We start from the raw sequence: 18,257 nt of genomic DNA, 5'->3' as shown, positions 1-18,257 counted from the left end.
GAAACGTCATCTCATTCCTATTTTTCACGAAAACTATTCTAAACGTGGAGAGAATAAAAAATATACCTTGGACATGTTTTCCTTCCCCTATCTCTATGTTGAAGATTCAATATCAAAACCAACAAGTTAAAGAGATTCTCGATATTAAAGTTTAGAACGCGAAAAACTTAATGCTTCAAATTAGTAGAAGCATTTCTCTCCTGAAGTTACAAATCTATGAAACTCAAAATGCATATAAAATCCTCAACTTTTGATGTCCTCTTGTAAAAATAACAAAACGTATTTATAGTTCATAGTTCCTAACTCTTTTTTTTTTTAAAAAAATAACAATCATTGCATTATAATTGATTTTAGCCCGACAATACTGAAAATTAAAATCATTATAGTTCTTTTGAAGAAGAAAGATTTTTAATATTATACAGCAGGAAAAAAATATTATTATTTTATTGTTCATGAGAATTTTTTATAGGAGACAATCTTGTAATAGTTTATTCATATATTTATGTTGATCCCTAGGCCGAAAAAAAATTCATGCTTGATATATAAAAGAAATATTATCCAGAAGCTTTGAAGACAAACTAATTACCCAACCAGACGCGTGCCATGTGTCAACTGCTGGGTCAGAGTGACCAAAACGAGCAGAGGCAAGAAAAATGAAATAATTGTGCGCGTTGCTTTATTTTGCAAAATATCAAGAGTCTATGATTGATCCCGCTTCTTATGCTGCGGTTTCCATCTAAAATGCAGTGTGATCTTTCCAGATGGAGAACCATTCAAGGCAAACGTGTCCTGAAATTCGCCTTTTAAGATAATCCTAGTGAATGTTAAGATGACTCTTCCAATTTTCTCCTGCAAGATCCATACATTCCAATGAATATCTCTATACGTGATTTTGATTTTAAGAAATTAGCAGCATAAGATGAAGATGGTAAACTGATGATTCTAGGAGTCTTGTGGCAGGCAACTTATATATAATCCTGAAAAACGCAAGTGATGATGGGGATCCAGTTAGAACAATAACCTGACAGAGTCAAGAGAAGTCACCTTTCCAAAAGTATCATGATCCCAGACTTCAATAATTAACAAGTCATGTAGCGCATCCTCCACAACAAAGTCAAACGTTTGATTCCACACTGGGTTTAGACATTCGTTTACAACCTGAAAGTACGGCAGTAAATATACTGTGAACTACTGCACAGAAACTATATTATCTTAATTTACAGATGAAATCAATCTAAACGTGACACAATATCCTTGTTTCGATACAAAATGAAAAAAAAAAATGAGTAACCCTTTTGATAACCGATTTACGTTGATTCAAAACTTGCTTCAAAGTTGGGTGTTTAACAAGTTAACTATTCTTAATTTGCTGTCGAATGAGCTGAGTCATACCCTAGTTTTGTGTTTTCTGTCTGATTTTTTCAACATAAGAACTACAAAAGGGTCAGCCTTCCCCAATAGGTCCACTACTGGCAAGTCTTCCGCCGATATAACAGTCACAGAAAGTACCCCTCTGACAAAAACATTTTTCTTCGGTACAGCATCGTCGTCAACCCTATCCTTAAGGGTCTTCTCATAAGCGGTTAATGAGTAATCTGGGTTGAAAGGGTTGTTAAAGTGGTTCTCCAGGCCAATTGGGATGTACAAGAGCTCCAAGTGCACCTGTGGAAGTCGAGAATGATGTAAGAGGACTAGAAACTCAAGAATATTATGCGAAATATTACTGTACGACTCGCAAATTTACGCATGCTATTACATGATAATAACATGAAAGAATTAAATCAATATATCACTAATATCAATTTCAATATCAATATATCTAGTTACAGATGTCTAACTATACAATACGACTTATTTTAAGTTCTGTGTAAATGTGCAGGGTCCATACTAACTCATGTAAAAATGACATCAGATTAGATCAGATATTGATTTTAAGCGATCTGCTTCTCGATTCCTATAGCATGCCACTGAGACCAAGTTACATACAAATGTGATATCTATTGATTAGCTCGATGTCTAGACGAAGATGTCACGAAGACGCTAGTGAGATGTAATTCTTACCTCACCCCTGTACTTGTTATCTCTTTGGACCCCCAATTCCTTAACCAGCTTTAGCCATACTTCCTTGACTTTGCCAGGTTCAAGTTCCCTTATCTGCACTTGGGCTGCGCCTAAAAATTCCGCATTTTGAATGCCGTCATCATCAAAAACTCGCACCGTGAAGCTCTGTGAATTAGGATCTTCAACAATGAACTCGAAGTGCTCGTTCCAAACTGGATTCAAGTCATTATTCTGAAAATGTCCAAACGTTCGTTAATGAACAACCAAAATTAATTAATTAATGTATCAATGTAGCTTCCACAAAGTTGACTTACGATCGTTTTACTCTGTTTGGTTCTGTCGCGAAGCGGACGTACAAATAATAGAGCAAAAGGATCGGATTTGCCTATCAGTTCTTTATTTGTTAGCCCCTTCGCTTGGACCAGTCTTACTTCTAGTGTTCCTTGCGGTTTCAACTCCAGGTGACTGACAAAAAAGAAGCAACTCATAAGCACCGGAATGTAAAAAAAATAACAAAAACCTTTTCCAAGTTGAGCTCAACAGAAAAATATATCAAATTATCTTCAAGAAGCTGAAGGGATATGCAGGGTACCTGTGATGAGATTACAAAACAAATAGATAAAAATAAAGATGAAATAAAAAATTTAAAAAGCAACCCTACATAGCGTTTTTTGTGTCTCGGTTGAGTGATATGCAGTGCATTCTGCAACCGAGGAAGATATTCTCCAGGTTGAGAGGGATTTCATTTGACTTCAATATATAAATGAAAAAGGACCCACACATGTCTTCCTTGGAGACATCCCCAAAGACAAACACAATGATTAATAATAATACTGGAGCGGTGCTCAAGATGAAGTTGCATTTAACTGATTCCCTTTCTGTTTTAAAAGTTCTATGAAATCCATTTAGGCTGGACATAGTTATATAGATATCTGCCGATAAGTATTCATGGAACACACTGAGAGAAGATTAATATTTGTGAAAAAGGACTTTCCTACATACAAATCAAGATTCAAATGGAATAGATTATATCCAAATAATATCTGATAAATGCCCACATTAATAAGTTGCACAAAAAAATTAATGCGCACAAAGTAGACTTGTGAAAAAACAAATTTAACTTTTTTTTTGAATAAAATTGAAAACTATATTAACAACAAAAAATAGCAATCATATAAGGTCAACATGTCTAAGCTTTATCCTCTCAACATCCACCAGCTCCCAACATGGAAGTGGAGAATAATTAAAGGTACAAAAAATATTATTAAGCCTAGCTAGCCTGGTTGGTCCAAGTTTTGAAAAAGCAATCCTTGCACCAAATCGACTTGTATCCTTTGTTATTAATGAATTTGCTTTTATTGTTGACCTTGGAGAAAATTAACATGAAACCGCAGTTTTGATTTAAATTTTTGATTCAAATAGAACTAACTAACGCAACTATAATGGTGGATAGAATTGTAATTATTGTACATAGTATCATTTAAGAGAGGGAATATCGGGTAGAAAAGTCAAATATATCATATTTATTGTTTTTTATTTTTTCCAATATCCTAGGCCTCTTTATGGGATTCGATTGATTCCCGACTCTGTAGTATCTTCTCGGTTATGTGAATAATATTCATCAGAGCATTCTAAACCACAATAATGTTGAAGAAATAATCGCAAGTCAAAACCCCACAAAATTCCACCTTATCATGGATAATTATGTAGTATCTCACTTCACTGCTCACAGTAAGGACAAAAGTTATATTGACATACTGTGATGGCTTTAGTATTTTTATATCACAACTCTACCGGCTGGCATTGATTCTAGTGAAAGAAGCTATAACCGCTTAAATATAAGATCTTGAGTTTAAGTCAGTGTAAATATAGAAATACTTTTAAGAGAGCTACTTTCAATTAGACCTAAGCTCACAATGCTCAAATTTAACACAGTGAAATGGCTATATCCAGAAAACTACAATTTTGTGATTGCCATATTAAGGAACTCTAGAGAGATTATACTAAAAAAATTTTCCCATTGGTTTCTCATGCCTTGCTCTGCTAGTTTTACTCCCACCCGCCCTCCCTCAAGGCGTCACTCTGTCTTCTCGAGCTATTGTACTTGGCTTTTTGTCTCTAACGCAGAATTGAAGAAATTTTAACATCTATTCATAAAGGTTCTTCACCAAAGAAAAGCTAATTCTCAAATTGTACTGAAATCCTACCAATCTGATAGCTTGCAAATGGCTTTGAAAAGCCTATCCATATGGAGCTAGAAGAAATTTATTTTCCCATAATTATTTCTCACCATCCCTTCATGTTTTTCTTCAAGTGATGGACCCTACAATATCTGGAACAAGCATATTATGCTCACTTTGAACGCAGGAGAGTAACATGATTACATGAAAGGTCCTGGTTGGGATAGCAGGGAACTTACTCAAAATTGCTCCCAACATTTTATACATCATTTTCCGCTCTTGAAAAATAAGTTTTCACATACCTATAATCTCCTTGTATAATTGGTACAATATTGCGTACTGGCCAAGTTATAGAATCTTCAATAGCATCCTTAATTGTCTCCTGAATAGATAAACGACAGAAAATGCTGTTACATACTCAACAGTATTGTATGAGTTAATTAAAGGGTCATTGACAATGCAATGCAAGATTCACCTGCCTAACTTTCATAATTGATTAACAAAAACCTTAGGGTATTGGGATTGAACTGCCCCTGTATATATTAATATCTTCGGATCTTATTACTTTTAGTTGGCAATAGGTTCGGTCAAGAGATTAATTTTAGAGGTCTTAATTCACCAAGCTTCAGTTCTGCTTGCAGCACAAACATTTTAGGAGTCAAACTTCACAACATTTAAATGCGTTCATATAATGAAATAAATATTTAGGTAACTTAAAGAACCAGCAGAGGAAATTTTCTGAAAAAAAAAAAAATAAAGCAGAGAAATAAGTAGTATCTTGATTGAAATTAGATAAATGAAGAGGGTTTTTAGTAATTCAAGCGACACTAAAAATTTAAAATTTATCAAACCCTTGAAATCTTTCTAGATTGATAAAATAGAGGGGGTAAATCACAATGCCTTATTATTGAAAGACACAAACCATGAATATGTATTTGGCTTATACCTCTATAGCATCAGCCACCCCTGGGATACTTGAGATATCACCACCAATAACCTTGAGAGTGAAATCTAGATCTTTCTGGTGGCAAAGAAAGAAATCAATTTAAAATTTAAATCAATTGCACTAGTTTTAAATTTCTCACATTTCAATTAACTCTCATTAGCTGTAGTGTTTTTTCAATTCCTCCTGAAGGAATTAAGTTCCAAAGTTATACGGCTCACCTTTTGAAACAAGGAATAACAAACAGCTCCAAATGCAGGAAACTCATCTACTAGCGGGCTGAAGATCAACCTGAAAACTCCAGTGAATGCAATATCTTTTACCTATATGAACACGTTGCCAGCAAAGAGCAAGCAAAGAATAAGGAATGTCTTACAAGAAATGCTGATCGATGCAACATCTTTAAAGATCTCACCGGAAGACTGAATTTCACAGTCCAACACATCAATCAATGAAAAGCATGCATATTTTTTTTCTGATAAAGATTACAGTATGAAGATGCCTACATATAGGGATGAGCAAACAGGGACAAAAACTCATGAATGTGTTTGTGTGTTTATATATAAACATTTCTCTCCACCTAAGGATACAAACTTGTCTATGAGCTAAGTAATGAATGTTAAATAGGTATGGAAGACCTCACCATAGTGGACTTATTCCTATTAGGCCCTTGATGTGAAGTCCTTTAACATGTGTTATCTGTTAGTATTTTCCTTCTCCACTCCTACAATAATAAATTTGAGGATACTTCTGGCCACAGAAAAGAAAGACTTGAGGATACAGGTAGCTTGCCCAATCTAACATCTTTGTCTTGTGAGGAAGTTATTGGGGAAGGACTCATCTGAACTTCTGAGACAACTATTCAGACAGCATGTTCCTATCTAACTATGTTAATTGTTGCTTTGGACCAATATGTTCCTTTTTTTTCCCCACTACATCATTGAACAGAGGTTTGAATCTAAAACTATTTACTAATTACCCGCAACCCCTCATCACAAAACCCCGCCTAGTAGATGTATCGAGTTTTATCTTACGTGCAATAAAATATGACTATGGATATCAATAATTTAATTTGAAGTGCGAGATGAAAAAGATGCATTTGGTTAATAACCATAAAAATTTAAATACATTATAGTTATAACTGTGATAAATTTCAAAAGATAAGATTTAATTAGTTATTGTCTTAGGATTGGCTTTCATCCCTTTCACTCTACAGCAAAAAGATAATAAATGAAACCTTTACACAAAATAATCAGCATGTAGAAAAAAACCTGCAGTTAGCAAAAACATATTAATTACCTGCACTGGTAGTGCAACCCCTATATGAGTATTAATGTCAAGTACAATATTTGGATTACCATCCCACTTCATCTCTAACTCCATGGTCACTTTATCAGGTCCGCTTTCTTCTTCAAGAATCGCAATTCCTACATATTTCCAGTAACTTACATCAGCAGTAGAATATTTGAAAAGAATAAATCAAACCAACTTCTTAACACGTTCGCTCTGTTTAGCTTGATCATAAGTACTTCATCGGACCTATATTATAACATAAAAGAACAGATTCAATGATATCAAGGACCAACCAACCTGTAAATTGCGGAGCAACAGTACCAAGGGTCAATTTAGAGAACGTAAGTGAATCTAATATAGCTGGCGTGTGTTGTTCAAGAATGGGTTCCACGTTGGATCTTATCAACTCCGATGCTGCCTATGCCATATTACCATAAATACATAATTTGAAATTTTGAAAGCGATATTTTCCCCACACACAAATTCAATTATTCAACAACTCAAGTGATTGATCGAATTAGATTCCTCGTGATGAAAATATAAAATGAAAATACCTCATCAACAAAGGGCCACATTTTTGCGAGTTGGGTATTAAGCCAATCTAACTGCATTTGATGAAGAAACAATATCAGAGCCCAGATTATTGGCAAAAAAATTATCAGAGGCCAGATGAAAATGTAAGGCGCAGTGAATGATATTATATATAGACATTAAGATGAATTTAACTTCTGTCGCTGAGTGAAAACCACCCATGGTGGATAGAACTGAGGAGGCAGAATTTTTCTGGAATCCTCCACTGTCATTCTTGCAAAAGCGGCGACCGTCTTCGCCTGAAAGCGTTCAAAAGGAAGAAAAAAAAAGAGTCAGAAAACATCCTTGAAGCCAAAAAAAGGTGATGATTCAAAATCATTTAAACATGGTACAGGAAAATACCAAATCAGAGCGACGCTTTGATCGGCTAGCTTCGTAACGAGCGAAAGCGACGATAATTCCAACGCCAAATAAGATGCCAAAGAACATGCCGCTGAAGAAGCCCATTTTAAAAATGTTATAGAGCGGCTAGCAAGTCCGGGAACCACAGATCGTGTTTCTGCGTCGAGCTATTGTACTTCTTCAGCTCAAATATATGGTCTAGTGGGTGGTGAAGAGAGTTCACGTTGGAAAAACGAGCGTTTACTTGCCAGGCATTTTGCTCGAACAGATGGGGAACGGGTAGGGAGAGAGAGTCGCGAAGTTCTCTTTGTTTTTGGCTTGCAAAGTTAGTTATGCTGTGCGAGTGTTCTGGCGGGAGGTTCTGGAATGATGGCTTGAAATGGTGGACTGTAGGGTACTTTTTTTTTTTTTTTTGGCCAAATGGAGTGTATGGTACTTAAAAACCTTTTTGTTTCCTGGGTCCCATATGGTATCAATTTTTTAATGTAAAAAAATTTCTTTAAGTGACAAACATAATATATATATATAATACAATTAATCTTAATCTAAATCTAAATTTAAATTGGATGTCATATGTAAGGAATCACATGAAACCAATCAAACCATAGTAAAAATGGTACATAGCTAAATCATGGATCAAGTATTTATTACATTTATGCATAATATAAACATTTTAACAAGTCACCTATCATCCCACTCTGCCTATTTTTTATAAGTTGTAATTTTTTTATATATTTTATAAATGCATGAAATTTATAGTTTTATAAAACTTCATGTTGATTTTACTATTGCTCATACAAATCAAACTAGTAAAATGCATCATCAACCTAGCTATTGAAGTTTCTCACAAATGTATAGATCAGAGGCAAGCAAATACTACTTGCTAGTAAAAAAAAAAAAGGGGACCCTCTCTCTGGCTCCCATTGAAAAGGGCAAGCAAAAGCTCATGTAATGTCTGTCTATGGATTTGAGTAATCTTTTTTCAACAAAAAAATTGCACCACTTTTCTTTTTCTAAAGTTTGTTGAGTATGGGGTATATTATTTCGTAGGCAGTTTTTTTTATTTATTTTTTTGTTAGTTTGGTCTGATTTGCTAATTAGTTAATCTTAATAGTTTTTATATTTTTAATTTTCTTAAGTCTTGGTATTATTTAATAGTTGTAGTCACTATTATTAGTAAACTATATTTAATCTCCGTGCATCGCATGGAAATATTTTAGTATATAAAAGATAAAAATAAAAATAACTACAAAAATTAAAAATTATTTTAGAATTTTAGAATACTTATAGTTTAAAGTAAAATATGTCGTCTTTTCCCTAATTTATCTTAATGGTAGATATTTTTTTTTATTTTTAGAGTCTATATAAATCTCTCTTGAAATTAATAGATACAAAATACAAATATTTCTTTTATTTTTATTTATCTAATCATTAATTGATAATTAAGTCATCTATATTGGATCAAAATAATTTTTTAAAAATAAATATTATCTAAAACTATTCATGTTACACCCAAAAAATCTAAATGATACTCCCTCCGTTAAAAAATATGGTATTTTTAAATAAATTTTACTCTCTAATAAAGTAGTTACATACTTTTAAAATAACGCTATCTTTTCATATTTATCCATATTAAACACTCTATAAGAAATATAAAGTCACTATCAATATGGACATTTAAAAAAAAATAATAATTACATCTTAAAAGATTAAAAATATCTTATATTTTTTAACATCCAACTTTTTAAAAAATATCTTATATTTTTGAACGAAGAAAGTATATTTTTTTAAATTTTTAATCATTTGTTAAATTTAATAGTTATAAAATTATTTATTTATTATTTTAAAAAATTTAAATATATAAGTTTGCTAAAATAATATTTCAAACATGTACGTAAAAAAAAACTTAATGGGATATGATTTTTTTTGTTAATTAATGATATATGATTTTAATATAATAGGAGATTGATTAGTCAACATAATTTATGTTTATTTTTATTTAAAATTTATATTTTTAATAAAATAATTTTTAATTATTTTCAAAACACTTACCTTTATATTTTATTCTACAATTGATTATCTTATACATATAAAAATAATGAATCTATTTATTTATAATTTGTTATTTTGAATAAATTAAATTTTGAAATAAAAGTATAAAACTCATCATGTTACACCTACGTACTTTTCATACTTTATCTAAATAAATTTTTAAATTTTATTGTATACATAACACTTAGATATTATTTTTACTCAATTTTTATTGAGAATTCTACGTTGTCTTTCAGAATATAAAAAAAGCTTATTATTTTTTATATATTGTCTAAATTTTTAAAATTTACAAATAAAAATATATAAAAAATTTTTGGTTAAAGTACACTTTTGGTCTTCTAATTTTATGTAAAATTTTATTTTTATCTTTTAATTTTATAAAGTGTATTTTTAGTCTTTTAACTTTAACACTGTTAATTTTAAATGATTATTTCTATGTTCATCATTGTTATTTTAAAAAATAAAATTTAATAATTCAATATTTAAAAATATTTATCAATATTTAAAAGTTTAGTGTAAATTTTTTTGGTGATGGAACTAATGGTGTTAGATTAAAGGATTAAAAATATGCTTTTTAAAATTAAAAAACTAAAATAAGATCTTGTATAGAATTAAATGACTAAAAATATAATTTAATCAAAAAACTTTCTCCATATGTAAATAAATTTTATTAGTTAAATTACAAATTCTACATTCATCCCATATTTTTTTAAGACTAAAATGTATAAAACTCTCTTGAATTTTGAGACAGTTGCATATACCTTCCTTACTTTTAAAAGTTTAAAATTAACTCTCCTAACTTTTAATTTTATTTTTTAAAACCCTCTATTGTTAATTATGTTATTTTTCATGAGGGTTAAAATGTTATTCAACTAAAAAATATTATTAAATAAAAGTATTATATTGTATAAATATTTATAATAAATTTCTTACATTTTTTTAGATAGTTGAAGCATTGATAGTAAAAAAAATTATTATCACTATTTAAAATTTTAAATATTTAAGATTATTTTAGTTTTATACATGTTTTTTTGTTAATTTTATTTTTTTAAAAGATAATTTTTTATTTATATTTTCATGTTAGATTAATATAATGCACATGACAAATATATTTAAAATTTTAAGTATTACTATGTAAGATTAATTTATCTTTTAATACTAAAAAACTATGCACCATTGATAATAAAAAAATAGATAAAATTAATACAAAATTAAATATTTAAATTTTTATATGGTGATAATAATATTTGTTTTGACTATTATTAATACTTCAACTATTCAAAAAATATAAGAAATTAATTAGTTATAGTTCTACAATATAATATCTTGTTTAATAATATTTTTTAGTTGAATGACATTTTGACCCTCATGAAAAAATAATATAATCAATAATAGAAGGTTTTGGAAAATAAACTTAAAGATTAAGGGGTTCATTTTAAAATTTTAAAAATAAGGGATGTTATATGTAATTGTTTCAAAATTTAGGGATGTTTTATATATTTTAACCTTTATTTAATGGCACGTTTCAAACTCACTTTTCTTTACTATTAATCTCACGTTAGACTCACCTTTCGTTGAGTATGGGTTATAGCATTTCTTAGGCAGATTTTTATTTTTGTTAGTTTGGTCTAATTTGCTAATTAGTTAATCTTAATATTTTTTATATTTTTAATTTTCTTAAGTGTTGGTACTATTTTAATAGTTGTAGTCACTATTATTAATAACTTATAAACAATGCAGTTCTATTGTTTTGTTTTTTAAAGAAAAAAGAGGCTTGGAATCATGCTAGAAGACACAGCCGGTCAATGGTTCTAATAAAAAAGGTAATGGCATGTTTATCAATAAAGGAAATAAAGAGACGAGAGGCCAACACTATAAATGGAGGCAGGATCTTAGCATAGAAGCAGTAAAATAGGAGCGATCCACGAGACAGCTACAAATATAGCACACGCACACCCCCAAACCCCGTCCGGGGAAGTCGCAGAGCTTGGAATGTGGTCGTTCTCGAAGATCATCCATGCCACATCGATCCGCCCTCACTTCCTTTCGCATCACTTATCACCATTCTCGTGCATCCGTGTTCTATGTGCTAGTGAAACAGCTCAGTTTTGGTTTTGTCATCTACTTGTTACTCCATTGTATCGGTTCAGTTGTACGTGAATACTTCTGTTCTGGCATCTAATGGCGGGAAACGATTGGATAAATAGCTACTTGGAGGCAATTCTTGACGTTGGGCCTGGGATCGATCATGACAAAGCAAAATCATCTTTGCTTCTCCGAGAAAGAGGTCGCTTCAACCCCACCTGTTACTTCGTCGAGGAGGTTATCACTGGATTCAATGAGACCGATCTTCATCGTTCGTGGCTTCGAGTACGTTCACTTTACTAGTTCCCTCTATTCAGTCAAGCCATATATGCATGCTCATAGTACATGTCTTACTCTCTTTTATTAATTTATTTTCTTAATTTTTGTTAAGGCTTCATCGATAGGCGGGACTGAGGAGAGGAATACCAGAATGGAGAACATGAGCTGGAGGATTTGGAATTTGGCGTGCAAGAAGAACCAGGTTCTTTGTCCTTTTGTATGTTTAATTAAATGCTACCATAGTCTTCACTTGCCAACTAGGCCACCCAGTATCTGATGTGATAAATTCAATATCAGAATGGAGCTTCACGTTTCCTCTATTTTCTTGTCAAATTATCACAACCCAAGATAAATTGATGAGGTTGCTGTCATCCATTCCTCTTATTTCTCTACCAGGTTGAAGCAGATGAGGCCCAATATTGTGCTAAGCGTCGTCTTGAAAGGGAAAGAGCACATAGAGAGACAGCTGCTGACATGTCAGAAGACCTATCAGAAGGAGAGAAAGGGGATACTTTAGGTGAACTTCCAGCTTGTGGTAATAGCATTAGAGGAAGAATGCCTAGGGTCAGTTCTATTGATGCGATAAAGAATTGGGCTAGTCAACACAAGGAGAAGAAACTCTATATCGTTCTAATCAGGCACGAACACGAACTCTTCCTCTTGCAGTAGCTCCTCATGGGATTATATATATATATATAGTGATCTACAGTGGGCGAAATCACTAGCTTATTCATAAGTGCAAACAAAATATTTATATTGATGCCCGATTCCATGGAGCCTATTGTATATTTCACAATAACAGTTGTATTTATTGATATCTAATGAGTGTGATTCAAATATTCATCATACAGCCTTCATGGCTTGATACGAGGGAAAATATGGAATTAGGTCGGGATTTTGATATTGGAGGTCAGGTAACTATTAGTTATGGATGTTATTTTTTCGTAGTTAGTTTCCTTGTTTTCTATGATATTGATTGCTAACTAATTTTAAACTTTTTATCTTAAATTCAGGTTAAGTGCGTCGTAGAACTTGTAAGGGCATTAGGAATGATGCCAGGTGTCTATAGGGTAGACTTGCTAACTAGGCAAGTATCAGCTCCTGATGTAGATTGTAGCTACAGTAAACTAACAGAAATGCTGAATCCAAGAGGCTCAGACTACTCAGCTAAGGAGTGTGGGGAGTATAGCGGGGCTTATATAATCCGCATACCATTTGGCCCAAAAGATAAGTATATAGCAAAAGAATGCCTTTGGCCTTATATACCTGAGTTTGTTGACGATGCAATGAAGCACATTATCCAAATGTCCAAAGTTCTGAGTGAACAGGTTGGTGGGGGTGATCCAATCTGGTCAGCTACTATTCATGGACATTATGCTGATGCGGGTGACTCTGCTGCTCTTCTATCTGGATCTTTGAATGTTTCTATGATCTTCACTGGCCACTCACTCGGACGAGATAAGCTTGACCAACTTTTAAAACAAGGAAGGTACTCGAGAGAAGAGATTAATGCCACCTATAAAATTATGCGGAGAATAGAAGCAGAGGATGTAACCCTCGATGTCTCTAAAATTGTCATAACCAGCACAAGAAAAGAGATTGAGGAGCAATGGTATCTTTATGATGGCTTTGATCCCGTCCTAGAAGGAAAATTGAGAGCCAGGATGAAAAGGGGTGTAAGCTGTCATGGAAGGTTTATGCCTCGTATGGTTGTAAGTATCAAGATGAACCTCCTCTTTCGTCATCTTCACAATTGGATATACTTCCTTAATTAAAGCTACATATTCTAAACTAAATTATCATATGCGCCAAGGTGATTCCTCCTGGAATGGAATTCAATCATATCATTCCACCTGATTTGGATGAAGGGGAAAAGAACGAAGATAAGTATGCCCATGACCCACAAATTTAGTCTGAGGTCAAAGCTACTTCTTTATTTTGGTTTTCTAATAACATGTACCTAATTTTTTAACAATTGAAAAAACACTCATATATAAGTTGTTTTATATATATATATATATATATATATTACCATTGATTTCTTTACCAGATCATGCGTTTTTTCTCGAATCCTCGAAAGCCTATGATACTCGCACTTGCCCGGCCAGACCCTAAAAAAAATCTAACTACTTTAGTCAAAGCATTTGGAGAATGTCGCCCTCTCAGGGAGTTAGCAAACCTTGTACGTTTAATTCCTTGAGCTACCACTGCTTATTCTGTATTTTCCCATTCATAGTTGTTCATTTTTAATTCTACGCTCTTCTTCTGTTCCAGATATTGATAATGGGAAATCGGGATGATATTGAAGAAATGTCCGCAACAAATGCTTCTGTGCTCTTTTCAATCCTCAGGCTAATTGACAAATATGATCTATATGGTCAAGTGGCATACCCTAAACACCACAAGCAGTCAGAGGTGCCTAATATCTATCGTCTAGCTGCAATATCCAAGGTTGCTTACTTAGACTATTCATCAAATAGTGTTTAGATGTGAATGAATGCATATTCTATGGTCACTGATGTATAATCAATAATAGCTTCTCAAGTTCTAATAATTCTGCATAGATGTCCCCATTAGCTGATTACCAACGCCCAATTTATTATGCTTGTGACAGACTGCCAAGGTGTTGGTAATTCTGCTAGGACAATCCTATTAACTGTTACAAATGCATTATATTGTTAATTAAGTGTTACTAGTACGTTGTAGAGCATTATCAACATATTGCCTAGTGTTACTAATTATACCAATAATTCACCATAATTAATTATTTTCATTTTTATAAAATCCTACATTATTCAGCCACGATCCTCCAACAAGTTGCTATATACCTTGACAGCTTTCACTAATTTTTCACATAATGTATTTATTCTACTCTTCATATATATATATATATATATATATTGTAGGGTGTTTTCATCAATCTAGCTTTTATTGAGCCATTCGGGCTAACTTTGATTGAGGTGCTTCTCTCATCCTTCATTGTAGTCTCTGTTTTTTTTTTCTTTTTTTTGAAAGAAAGAAGTGAACAAGTAGAAAATTCTAATTCAAGGCTCTTATTCCCAGGCAGTAGCTCATGGTTTGCCTATTGTGGTGACTAAAAACGGTGGCCCTGTTGATATTCATTAGGTTTGTCATTCTGCTGTAACCTTTCCAGAGTTTAGAAAATACAAATTACCTCGAGATGAATTGAAGCTTTTTAATAACTTCTTGTTGTTAATAAATAATGACTGATTTATTTGATCATTTTAGGTTCTCGATAATGGTCTTCTGGTCAACCCCCATGATCAACAAGCCATCGCTGATGCTCTTTTTAGGCTTGTCTCTGATAAACAACTTTGGGCAAAGTGCCGGCAGAATGGGCTAAAAAATATTCACCTTTTTTCTTAGCCAGAGCACTGTAAGACTTACTTATCTCAGATAGCTACTTTGAGACTAAAGAAGCCAAAATGGCAGCGAAGTAATGTTGAAGATGAAGATTCAAAATTAGATTCACCTAGTGATTCCTTGAGAGATGTACAGGATCTATCGCTGGACCTAAAGCTTTCACTTGATAGTTGAAAAACTGAAGAAAATGTAAACCTTGATAATGCTTTAGATATCTCCAAACAAAATACTGTTAGTGGAAAGAGCAAGACAGAACATGCTGCATTGACATTGTCAAAGAATGTCATTGACAGCATTCCAAAAGTAGGGTCAATAAACAAAGAAGATAGCACTGTATTCAGAAAGTCTATGCCATTGAGAAGGAGGAAATACATTTTTGTAATTTCTTGTGATGACATCTCAGAGTTTCTTGAAATTCTCAATAAAATTATCAAGACAGTGCAGAAGGATAAGAATGCTGGCTCGATTGGATTCATATTGTCAACTTCCTTAACAATAACTAAGATAAATTCTCTTATAGCTTTAGGAAATTTCAAGCTAACAGATTTTGATGCTTTGATATGTAACAGTGGTAGTGAACTCTATTATCCATCTGCGACCTCAGAGAAGAGTTCTACTGGACTTCCTTTTGTTATAGATTCAGATTATCAATCTCACGTTGAATACCAATGGGGAGGGGAGGATCTGAGAAAGACTTTGGTTTGTTGGGTTGCTTCAATCAATGATAAAAGGAAAGAAGGACCTATAATCTCTGAAGATGAAGCGAGATCAATGGCACATTGCTATTCTTTTAAAGTGGAAGACCCAATATTGGTAACTTTCCTTATTCTTTGGCATTTGTGCTTTGTCATATGATGATGCACTACTACTTAAGCATATCTATCCTTATTAAATATTTGTTAACAGTTTGACAAGTTTGGTTCCTATTCTAAAATGATAGCTTCGTCCAGTTAGGGAACTTCAGAAACTAATGAGGATCCAAGCTCTTCGTTGCCATGTTATTTATTGTCAAAATGGGACAAGGTTGAACGTCATCCCAGTCTTAACTTCCAGATGCCAAGCACTCAGGTATAGATGTGAAATCAGTCGGTCAGTCTTGCCTTCCCTCCCCCCAATCTACTTTATTGATGTTCTATCTATTATAGTGGCTACCTAAGTTAATGAAAGTGAGAGTCAAGCTATGTATAGAGGATAATACAGCCTCCCTATTAAAGATTTCAGCCATTCAACAACTAATTGAGAACCCTTTGCTGTTTGATTTCCTAAGAGTACAATTTAAAATGAGAATACTGCCTAGAAACTTCATCCCGTAAATGTATCACTTCAGAACACTTCTGTTCAAAATATTTGTGGATCTCTGGGTTAGAACTTAGTTACTCGTCTTAATTGAACTTTTTGTTTCCAGCAGTAGTTGCTTAGTTTGAAAATGGTAGTCCTAGCTAAAAGGATCAGGATGTTTATCAATTGATTTGTAGGTAAATAATGCAGAAAAAATAGGCATAGCTGACATGTAGAGGAACAGAAAATTGTATTACTACCTTTTTATGATTTAGACAAGAGTTACCATCAGACAAAGTGGACAACTATTAATGAAAAAAAGTATTTTTATATGATCATACTCATGTTGGTCACGAAAACATCTTGTTTGTTACATGATGTAGCGAACCTATAACCATAAATTTGCATGAATAAGAAACCCAACTTTATCTAGCCTCTTTCTTGAGCATGTCATCTTAACATTTTATGTATGTATACATGAATACATATCGGATTACCAATTTATAAATGACTGTGTATTTGTGTCTTTGATAATCGCGATTATTATTCATTATCCTCTACAGGTACCTCCATGTCCGTTGGGGAATGGATTTGTCTAATATCGTGGTATTTGTGGGAGAATGTGGAGATACCGATTATGAAGGATTGGTTGGAGGGATCCATAAAACTGTGATACTAAAGGGATGTGGTAGTGGTTCGCATAAGCTTCATAACAACAGAAGTTATCCACTCGAAGATGTTCTGCCTTTAGAAAATGCTAGTGTCGTGCAGGCTGAAAGAAGGGATATCGATGACATACGTGCATCACTAAAGAAACTTGGGATCATTTGCTAGTAAACCACATCTTTCTCTTATCACTTACTTTAGCAAGTACTCAAATAATAATCAGCGTTAAAATTTGTGTTCACGTATAAAGATGGCTTGGCTTTAGAAATTGCTAGAAACTTGAAGAGAACAGGAGTATCACATTCACAGGCAAAGCTCAAATTATAATACTCCAAGTCAAACTTGATGCAAATGGCTAAGTTTCTTCTCAAACTTGATCCAACAACGAGTGTGTACTCGTATGGCCTACTAGTGATAGGCCTTTCTGGCCCAATATACATTCTATTATAAAAAGCTTGTACTAAGCAGTAACTTCCTTCAAAGCCATGTTCCTTTACTAGAAAGTTCCGTCATTCATTGTGCACTGCTAGTCGCTGATGCTGTTTCTTAACCATCCCTCTTGCTTCCTCCTTTAATAATGATTCTACAGCTAGAACAGTTACTTTGTTCCTCAGCTCTCTTCTCTCGTCTTTCCTTTCAATTTTGTACAAATGTTATAGTACAGATTTCTATCACTGAAGATAATTTTCCCTTTTATCAATAACAAAAAGGTCAACCCCAGTCTGGCCTTCCATAGCCTAATTGTGCTTGTCGTCGTACCAATTTATTTTCTTTTTCATTTTCCAAATTACAATATTGAGAGATGAGCCTCGATCACTTTTGCTTGGTCATTCAAAAATAAATATAAGAGGGTCGTGCGCAATTTTAATGAAGTGTTATGTTGAACAAACTAATTTCAATGCACATCAGCCTAGTGCTTATCAGATTGATTCTATTTGAATTGTTCAGATTTAAAAGTTTATTTTATTTTTACTAAAATTACATATTTAATTTGAATAGCTTAATTTAATATTAAAATTTTTTAAAATTGTTATTAGTCAACTATTTAAAAGTATATTTTGAACAATCTAAATTTAAAATTTTTAAATTACAATTTTTTTTCT

The 18,257-nt window shown here is 32.8% G+C and overlaps 1 protein-coding gene and 1 pseudogene across 2 annotated transcripts; one reads left to right on the top strand and one right to left on the bottom strand.

Moving 5' to 3' along the window:
- Positions 1-564: 564 nt before the first annotated feature.
- Positions 565-7,670, bottom strand: LOC129298209 (synaptotagmin-4-like). Of its 2 annotated transcripts, none has more exons than XM_054936605.1 (13): positions 7,411-7,670; positions 7,205-7,307; positions 7,032-7,084; positions 6,775-6,895; positions 6,484-6,611; positions 5,406-5,507; positions 5,188-5,262; positions 4,544-4,623; positions 2,376-2,526; positions 2,062-2,292; positions 1,393-1,662; positions 1,022-1,158; positions 565-849 (listed from the first exon to the last, which is right to left on the bottom strand). In XM_054936605.1, the coding sequence occupies exons 1-13, from the start codon at positions 7,513-7,515 to the stop codon at positions 825-827; spliced, it is 1,581 nt and encodes a 526-aa protein (XP_054792580.1). In that variant the 5' UTR covers positions 7,516-7,670; the 3' UTR covers positions 565-824. The 2 variants fall into 2 exon arrangements, with proteins under 2 accessions (XP_054792580.1, XP_054792574.1); XM_054936599.1 differs by having other exon boundaries at positions 1,045-1,158.
- A 3,759-nt stretch (positions 7,671-11,429) lies between these two features.
- Positions 11,430-17,881, top strand: LOC129302101 (probable sucrose-phosphate synthase 1; annotated as a pseudogene).
- Positions 17,882-18,257: the final 376 nt, after the last annotated feature.

The sequence above is a fragment of the Prosopis cineraria genome, unplaced genomic scaffold (genome assembly GCF_029017545.1).
Source record: "Prosopis cineraria cultivar Desert tree isolate PC_DT_omini unplaced genomic scaffold, ASM2901754v1 PC2, whole genome shotgun sequence".
NCBI lineage: Eukaryota > Viridiplantae > Streptophyta > Magnoliopsida > Fabales > Fabaceae > Prosopis > Prosopis cineraria.
This window is presented reverse-complemented; position numbering and strand designations above follow the sequence as displayed.